The 9,915-nt window shown below is 32.5% G+C and overlaps 1 protein-coding gene across 1 annotated transcript in view; it reads right to left on the bottom strand.

Annotated features, from left to right (window-relative positions):
* Positions 1-9,504, bottom strand: part of LOC107720299 (cell division cycle 5-like protein) — a 15,019-nt gene extending 5,515 nt beyond the window's left edge. Inside the window, exons 1-11 of the mRNA XM_016527983.1 lie at positions 9,291-9,504; positions 7,852-7,955; positions 7,521-7,682; positions 6,107-6,234; positions 5,917-6,016; positions 5,028-5,246; positions 4,657-4,927; positions 2,853-2,863; positions 2,655-2,817; positions 2,352-2,516; positions 2,038-2,196 (exon numbers count right to left, since the gene is read on the bottom strand). Coding sequence (XP_016383469.1) covers positions 2,038-2,196; positions 2,352-2,516; positions 2,655-2,817; positions 2,853-2,863; positions 4,657-4,927; positions 5,028-5,246; positions 5,917-6,016; positions 6,107-6,234; positions 7,521-7,682; positions 7,852-7,955; positions 9,291-9,335 — 1,527 coding nt within the window. The 5' untranslated portion in view covers positions 9,336-9,504. The remainder of the gene's footprint in view (positions 1-2,037; positions 2,197-2,351; positions 2,517-2,654; positions 2,818-2,852; positions 2,864-4,656; positions 4,928-5,027; positions 5,247-5,916; positions 6,017-6,106; positions 6,235-7,520; positions 7,683-7,851; positions 7,956-9,290) is intronic.
* Positions 9,505-9,915: the final 411 nt, after the last annotated feature.

The raw sequence follows: 9,915 nt of genomic DNA, 5'->3' as shown, positions 1-9,915 counted from the left end.
TTATTTATTACATATTACAATATATATAAAATTATAAACGACAATTACTTTTTCTAATATCTATATTAAATTTAAGTTGATAAGAGAAAATATAACAATTTTATAATATACAAAATTAAATATTTAAATAAATCGATAAATAAATTAAACGACAACAAATTAACTGAAATTAACGGTTTAAAAAAAAAGTTAAAGTATGGCTATAAGCAAAATAGTACTTGTAAACACAAAAATAAACAAAAATACAAATGTATTTTTAGACAGTTTGAGTTAAACCAAGCATGAATGCCCAGGAGTTTACAGCCGTCCTCATTAAAACAGAATTAACGGATTTATTACCGTTTATCTTGGCTGGTTAATTATGAGGTTAACACACTGAATGGCTTTTAAGAGCACTAAGAATGGATCCGAATTATCCATCTGTTATACTAAACTGAAAACGCACACACAAAAAAAAGAATGAAGCACCCACCAAAACCAAACAAACAAACAACAATAAAATCTAAACAATAAAATAAAAAATTATTATGAAATGACCTAATAATGCAAAAATAACACTATAATGAGTGATAAATAACACTATAATGCAAAAAAATAAATAAAAAATAATAACAATAAAATAAAAAGTTCGAAAAAATAAATAAAGATCTCACTGACTTTTAAGAATTAACAGACTAATACACTAAAAGAAATAAAATAATTTGGTGATTTTACCAATGACTCGAACATTACTGAACATATGAAAATTGAATTATAAAATTAAGTACACACCAAAACCGAACAAACAAAAATACATTAATAAATTTAAAATAATAAAAATCAGAAAAAAACTGTAAATAAAACACAAATACAAAAAAAACTAACTAATCTTAAAGAATAAATAAGTAAATAAAAATAAAATACAAATTTTATATATACATATACATACAGGGCCTAAAATTAACACTCGCCTAGCGCCAAATGTGAGTAAAAATCAGCGTTGGCGAGTATATGTAACAGTGTCTGTCAGTCACATTTTGACAATACAGTAATGAGAATGACACCTTTTTGCACTACAGTATTGATGATTTATCTTCATTATAATTGTATTGATTCGTTGTTGCAGCCCTGCTTTTTATTACAAATTAACAATGGATTTCATTTTCAATTACATGTGGAACACCATTTTTTCCCAATAAAAAAATAAAAAAATAATAAATAAAATAAATATGCCTTCTTTAGATCTGATTATTTGAAGAAATAAATCAACAGATTAACTTATCATAAAAATAAACTAAAAATCAATAGTTTTGGTAAAATCACTTGTATTATTGCTTAGTATAATAAACAGATAATTCCATTTCATTTTAATGCTCTTAAGTCATCCACTGTTTTTTATTTTTTAAATATATTAAATAAGTATTATTTATTATAGGACTTATTTATATTTTATTTAAATGTTTTTATTACATAATTGTATTGTTTATTATTGATTAGCTGTATAAGAAAGTTAATTCTAATTCATTTTAGTGCTCTTAAAAGTCATTCACTGTGTTTTGTACTTGGTTTTAATATATTAAGTATTAAAATATATACAAATTATATTTAAATGTTTTTGTTAACTAACTATTATTGATTATTGTAAAAAATTCTACACACACAAAAAAAAGAAACACGAAAGAAAATGAGAAATGTTACATTGCCAACTAAACAGAAAAAAAAAATTATTAAAACTAAAAAAATAAATAAAAATACTAAATGGAATATTTAGGAAAAAAATATATTTGAATACATGTGGGACAGTGATTTACAAAAATAATTTCAAAAGATTTGTTAATTGAAATAAAACAAAAACTACATTAATACTACACAATTTTTTTTTTTTATGTAGTCACCAAAGCAAATTTTCAAAATTTCCTTTAAGTTACTAAAGTACATTACTAAAACAGAAAAAGTTATAAACACTAAAAAGAAACATAAAAAAAAATAGCTACAAGCAAAAAAAATAAAATAAAAACAAATAAATTGATAAATACTATAACAGTATATTAATAATACCAAAATAGCACAGTTTTGGGGCACAGTGATTGTGATAGATAAGTTAAGTATGGACGGGATGTGTGTGTATTTCCTCACCTCTGAAGGTCTTGGTAAATCTCTCTGAACTGCTGTGTGTCTCTGACGCAGCTCCTTCTCCCTCTCGGCCTCTCTGGCGGCCTGTGGAAATATCACACAAGATAAATAACAACAAAAACAAATATATGAAAGCTAAACACAGCACCCTCTGGATCCTGAGCGACATCCGTGTATGTACAGATCTCAGAAAGCTGCATTAGAAGCTGACGGGCCATGGTGTTCGCCGGTTAACTGACATGTTTACGCAGCTCTATCTCGGCCGCATCCTCCACGAAACTCTCGTCCACCTCGGCTTCCTCCAGCTCTTTCTCAGCGTTTTCGGGAAGAACGATCTCAAAGTCATTTTTGGGCACCGGAAGAGACATCAAGCCCAGCCGGAGCTGCTCGCGGGACTCCTTTTGCTGGAACAGATAGAAAACGTCTCACCATGACTCAAAAACACTTAAATAAATGCATCACAACCGCAGTAAATGCACTCAAGGACAAAAAAAGTTTAAATCTCAGACAAAGTCAGGCTCATTATTATGGGCGTTACGCACCAAGTGTTTGGCAAATGACGGGTCGCTGTAGTCCACACCACCCTCCTCTGTGTTGATGTTGAGCTTGTCCCGCAGCGGGGTCCTGCCCGGGGTCACACCCACTGAGGGTTTAGGAGTCATCCCACCGTGAGGGGTCATGCCCTCGGCTCCGTGACTGGGGGTTCTGGGAAACCATATGCATAAAGTCATTATTCACACAGCTCATTAACCTGAAATTTAGCATATACTTTAATATTATGAGGTATTAATATTCAAAAGTTCGGGGTCAGGGTTGGTAATGTTTTTAAATAAGTTTCTTATGCTCTCCAAAGCCACACTTATTTGATCAAAAATACATTAAAATTGTAATATTGTGACATTTTATTACAATTTAAAATAAGTGTTTTCTTTAAGTGTATTCAATATAGTTTAAAATGTAATTTATTCTTGTGATGCAAAGATGAATTTTCAGCATGATCTTTCAGAAATCATTCTAATATATTCTGATTTGCATTAACACTTCAGTTTATTTTAGCAATGTTGAAAACAGCTGCTTTATATTTTTACTGACACATTTTTTTCAGGATTCTTACATATATATACACAACATACTGGTAAAAAAAATGTATAGCCTGAATGCCCTGTAAGTCGCTTTGGATAAAATATATTATTTCAGTGTTATTTCAATTAACGAAAGCAGGCCAATCATATCTAGCCTAAATGTAATGAAATGTATTACTGGGTGGGAAATTGGCTTATTAATACTGAAGGCACTGCTCCTCTCAGAACAGCTCGCTGAACAGACGCAGATAGAGGTGTGTGCGCGCTGGGAAAGAGAGACCTCGCTCTCGCGCGGCAGTACCAGCGAGTCTCAGAAACTAAATAAGGGTTGGGCAAACCCTAAAGATTTGTCGCTAGGCGCTTTTTTGGAAGAAAGAAAAAAAAAGTCGCTAAAGGGTGTGTAATATACAAAAGAGTGATGATCGACCTACATATTGAGGTATAGAAATTCTACACTCATTTAAAAAAACTGCGCTGGTATCGGATCGATATCGATATCGGCAGATACTCCGAATTTTTGGTATGGGATCGGTATCGGTTCTGAAAAAGTGGTATCGAGCCATCCCTATAAAGGGTTCTGAAAAGTCGCTAAATCACTAAGTTGGCAACACTGTGCATCTCCATTTCTCCAACTACGGGCTACTCCATGGGTCAAACAGAAAATGTGCGCTGCATTAATCGCGTGTTAATAAAAATTAGTGCTGTTAAAATGAATTTGCGTTAACAAGTTAACGCATTAATTTTGACAGCCCTAGTTTATATATATAGAGAGAGAGATTTAATTTACTTTGTTACTATGTTGATATAATTGTAATTTTAGTATTATTTATATACTAGTATATTATTATTAATATTTTGAATTACCTTTTACTTTTATATTTTCAGTTTTCATTTTAAATTCTGAAGTTTTAGTAATTATATGTGCTTTTGTCACTTCTATTAATTTTTGTTTTATATTTCTATTTAGATTTATTTTGTTAACATGCTGCAATCAATGTTAATTTAGTACTATTTATATACCATTATAGTATTCATCTATATTTAGAATTATCTTTTAATTTCATATTTTCAGGTTTGCTTTTAATTTTTAAAGATTTACTAATTTTGTGCTTTTTAAAAAAATATTATTCTATTTCTATTTATTTTATTTGGTTAACATATTGCGATCAGTGTTATTTTAGTATTATATTATTTATTAATATTTTGAATTAGCTTTTCATTTTATATTTTCAGTTGTCATTTTAATTTTATTTTAAGGATTAGTAATTTTATGTGTTTTTGTCATTTTTATTAGTCGTTATTTCTATTTAGACTTAGATTTATTTTTATTTCACTTTTAGTCATTTTAATACTTTTTGCACTTTTTTGCACATTTAATTTCTAAAGTTTTTCATCTAATATTTATATTTAATTTCAGTTTTATTTCAATTAATGAAAAAGCTTTTTAATAGTTTTAGTTAACAGTAACAGCACTGGCTCCGATGCAGTTCATAGGATGTTCTATGGTTGCAAAGGTGTTTCTGTTTAAGGCATAAGTCACAGGGATTTTTACCACGGTTAAGGCAGTACAGTTTGTGAGAACTCTGACCTGTGGTGTCGGAAGCACCAGTTTGCTTCTCTTCTTTGTGAACTCTGACACTCCACTGGTCTGCAGGATGGCCGAGGGCAGATCGGACTCCTTCTTCTTCTTGATCTTCTGTCTGTCCTTCTTTCGATCATGATCCTCCTTCTCACTATATACAAAAAAGCACAGGGGTGATCAAAAACACACCCATCCAGGACACTGAACTACCTGCAGCTCTACAGGAGGAGGTCTGCCACGACCCCGCTCACCTCCTGAGTTCTCCATCGAGATGCTGCTGGCGCAGTCGTTTGAAGTTCGGTTCCAAAGGATTGTACAGCTCCATGGATGTATCGTAGAAGCCCTGCGCGGGTTTCTTTTCAAACGGGATCTCAGCATTATAGTCGACACCTCTCTTCTTCTTGCGCTTCTTCTGGATGTCGATGCCTGCAGCTCGCAGCTCCCTGCGCTTCTGAAGCGCTGCCAGACGACTGCAGAAAACAGCGGAGAGAACACTGTGATTAACACCTCTGATAAACAACTCAATGTGATTTATGAATATATACACACTGTTGTTCAAAAGTTTGGGATCAGTACAATTTGTAATGTTTTTTTTTTTTTTAAGTCTCTTCTGCTTTCCAAGGATGCATTAATTTGATCAAAAATACAGACAAAACAGTAATATTGTGAAATATTCTTACAATTTAAAATAACTGTGTTCTATTTTAATATACTTTAAAATAGTTTATTCATGTGATGCAAAGCTGAATTTTCATCAGCCATTACTCCAGTCTTCAGTGTCACATGATCCTTCAGACATCATTCTGATTTATTACCAATATGCTGATTTATTAGCGGTGTTGAAAAGAGTTTTGCTGCTTAATATTTTTTGGAACCAGTGATACCTTTTTTCAAGATTCTTTAATGAATCAAATGTTAAAAAAGAACAGCATTTGTTCAAAATAGAAATCTTTTCTAACAATATAAGTCTTTACTATCACTTTGTATCAATTTCCCGCATCCTTGCTGGATAAAAACATTACTTCCTTTCAAAAAAAGAAAGAAAATTTACTGACCCCAAACTTTTGAACAGTATTGTAGTATAGTCTTACAAAAATTTATTCGGAGACCTAAATGTGTCCTTATGACACCAGATCTTACCGTGCTTCCTCCAGCTGCTTCTCTCTGGCTTTCCGCTTTGCCTTCTTGCCTTGTGTGTTGGCCAGTCGAGCTCTGGCTTCAGACAGCATCTCCAGCTCATCTGCACATGCAAGTTTACGGATGTCATGCATTGTCTTTTCAATCGCAGTGCTAAAACAGTTTTCATCAGATTGTTTTTTTAGACACTCACCTTCATCCATGTCCACAGGGTCAGGTCTGGCTGGTTTGGTCTCAGGGTTTGGGTCGATCTCTCCTGGTTTAAGCTTGCGAGGGTCATCGCCCACATCATCTTCATTCTCTCTCTGGGCGGCTTTATCTCTGTGATCACAAAGAACAAATTAATAAACAAATTCTTCATCTACAAAAAGGTGCATGTAAAACCAAAAAGACAACATGACTGCACTGAACTTGAATTATATGATCAACACATTTAAAATTAGACTGGATTGTGAAAAATTTACTTTGAGTTATAGTTTTTTCACTTTATTGTTCATAAGAGTATGGAAGCCTGTTACCGCCACAGGATTAAAACAATAAAAAAGGAAATTTTTTTGCAACTTTTAATTTCACAATTTCTGAGTTTATCTATCACAATTAGCAATTCTGAATTGCAAAAGAACTCTGCCTTTTCCCCTCACAATTAAGAGCTGACTTTTTCCTCAGAATTGCGAATAACTCGCAGCAAACAACACTCGCAATTGCAAGAAGCAAAGTTAGAATTGTGAGAAATAAAGTCACAATTGTGAGAAAACAGGCAGAATTTTGAATTTATATATCGCAATTGTGACTTTTCTCAATTTTGAGATATAAACTCACATTTGTGAGTTATAAAGTCCAATTCTGAGGAAAAATGTCAGCTTGCGATTCTGACATTTTCTTACAATTGCAAGTTTGTATCTCGCAATTCTGACTTTAGAAGTCACAATTGTGAGAAATAAGTCTGAACTGTGAGTTATAAAGTAGCTATGGCTGTCAAAACGGCTGAAAAACTAAATTAGAATTTTGTACTTAAATATTATCAATAATTAAGTTGCTTAAACAACTATAAACAAAACAGCATCATGTATGTATGCATGCATGCATAGTTTAATACAAAGGGCCGAAAGCCAATCACACAGAGTATATTTTTCATTTAAAAACAGGACGGGACGGGGGGTGGGGAAACCCCCCCGCCATAAAGTCTCGAGATATGTTTTTTCAAAGTTGAACTTGCATTAATTTTACATGGCTTTTTAAACATGCTGCTCTTTTGCGCGAGACGCGAATGCAACGGTGATAGATGTCCCTCTAGAAAATGCACAAAATATGCGTTCAGTTTTGACGTAATATTAACGTATATTGACGTAATATTTCCCGCAATATTAGTAATTAACAACGCAGCAGCGCCGCATCTAGTGGCTTCAAATGGATAGGCTAACAACGTTTTTGCATTCGAATGTGGATTTTTATTTTAAATTCGACGAATATTCGAAATTCAAATTTTTTTTGGACAGCCCTAAAAGTAGCAATCACTTTTACATTTTTTATTCAGTGGCGGAAACCAAAACAGTTCACCGGTGAAAGTAATTACAGGTTGTTTGTATTGTGCATCAAACTGTACATACAGCAGATATTCGTAATGCTCCAGACACTGAGCGGCCGTTCGTCCGATGATGGGGGCGATTGTCCTCCACTGAGTGGGCATCAGTTTGGCCAAGTGAAGAAGTTTCTCCTCTTCCTCACGTGACCATTCTGTTTTCTTGATGCTGGGGTCCAGCCACTCATACCTGTGAGAAACCAATCATAAGTGACAAACACATCAGACCTGGAATATATGATCAAGAGATTGCATATTTGGGCATCACAGCACATTCAAATGCACCTATGATGCTCAAAAATGCTGTCCAGGTAGGCTGATCACTAGGTTTTGAGATAACTTGAGTGATATAAACTCACCATCTGGCTTTACACTGTTTGGCTGATTTGCGGTGCAGCAGGGATGCGATTCGAGACCACTGATTTTTGCCATATTTCATTACAGCTGCTTTGAGAATCTCATCCTGTTAATAAATCCAATCAAAGACATGAATAATTATTAAATAGGTCTTAAATAACACATCAGGGATGCAACAACAAGACGACTCAAATGACAGATCATTTTACTAATCTAACATCAGCTTTGAAAAGCATTCTAATGCAAAACTCAAATAAGGATGAAATTATTTCAGTATTCAACTTCCACCATAATAAGCAAATATGAGCCTAATAATGTTCTTTCAAAAGTTAGTGTACTTGTTTATCAAGAAAACAAGAGTGTCAGTGAGAAGCAAGGTAAATGTCACGTGTGAACAGATTATATTTACATGCATGTCATTTCCAGAAAAGCTGTAAACTAACAAATAAAAAATACATATACTTAATACCAATATATAATGAATAAAAATAAAATACAAGCTTTACGAATTAATAAACATGCAATTTAATATTTGATTTAATAATGAAATTAATATTTGAAAAACAATTATTAAAATATCATAAATGTCGAAATTGAATCAATCTAGACTTATAACTTCAGTATTTATGCAGCCTAATTAACAATCTTGCTTAAAACAATCTAAATTGTATGGCATGCACGTAAATTGTAACTGCATGCATGTTTTTGATATTTTATTCACTCAATAAAAATAAATAAATAATAATTATTCATAAAAATGTATAAATATTCAGCCCGAGCTGAAGGCTGTCCACATTACAACATACAACGTCACGTTAGTCAGTAAATAAAAACACAGCAATGCAGATATTTGTACAATTCCAATAAATATTCTTCATATGAAGTTTAAATGCCTTTGATGAATAAAATACTGGTGATTAATGGCGTTTTAATGCTGAAATATTGCAATATATAATGAATAAAAATAAAATACAAGCTTTACGAATTAATAAACATGCAATTTAATATTTGATTTAATAATGAAATTAATATTTGAAAAACAATTATTAAAATATCATAAATGTCGAAATTGAATCAATCTAGACTTATAACTTCAGTATTTATGCAGCCTAATTAACAATCTTGCTTAAAACAATCTAAATTGTATGGCATGCACGTAAATTGTAACTGCATGCATGTTTTTGATATTTTATTCACTCAATAAAAATAAATAAATAATAATAATTCATAAAAATGTATAAATATTCAGCCCGAGCTGAAGGCTGTCCACATCACAACATACAACGTCACGTTAGTCAGTAATTAAAAACACAGCAATGCAGATATTTGTACAATTCCAATAAATATTCTTCATATGAAGTTTAAATGCCTTTGATGAATAAAATACTGGTGATTAATGGCGTTTTAATGCTGAAATATTGTGTGTGTTTTCTAAACAAACCTCAGTGTTGCGCCACACGCCTCCTTTGATCATAATCCGCGGCATGTTGGCGATTTAAAGTCTTCACACGCGCCCACGCAGTACAATTTTCTTCTGGAGTCGCAAATACGTGAAATTAAAAAGAAATCAGAGAAATAAACCTTGAGTTTGAGCTGCAGCACATTAAACTGCAGGTGAGGAACTCGAAATGGCTGCAGTGCGGGCGCACAGAATTGTGGGAAACAGGCTCTTCCTCTATTGATTCATCCGAGCTCCATCATGTCACTTGAACACAATATCGCCCCTCACGACCGAGAGGCGAATGACAGGCTGTACAATATCGTTTATATTAGGCTATATCTTTTTTTAAATAACATTTGTTTTTCTTCCCTTTTATTTGATTAGACTGCATGTTTTATTATTGTACCATACTTTGGTAAACAGTGTTGTTTTAACTGTGCTTTATAAATAAACTGAAACTGTCTTTGAAAAAGTATGCTTTATAAGGTATACATTTTTTTGGACAGAACTGAAAAAAATTAGTGCTGCCAAACGATTAATCGCGACTAATCGCATCCAAAATAAAAGTTTTTTTGTTTACATAATATATGTGTGTGCACTGTGTATATTTATTATGTATATATAA

Source organism: Sinocyclocheilus rhinocerous, unplaced genomic scaffold (assembly GCF_001515625.1).
Source record: "Sinocyclocheilus rhinocerous isolate Xijiao unplaced genomic scaffold, SAMN03320098_v1.1 scaffold3438, whole genome shotgun sequence".
NCBI lineage: Eukaryota > Metazoa > Chordata > Actinopteri > Cypriniformes > Cyprinidae > Sinocyclocheilus > Sinocyclocheilus rhinocerous.
Note: the sequence above shows the minus strand (reverse complement) of the source record. Positions and strands in the feature narration are given on the sequence as shown.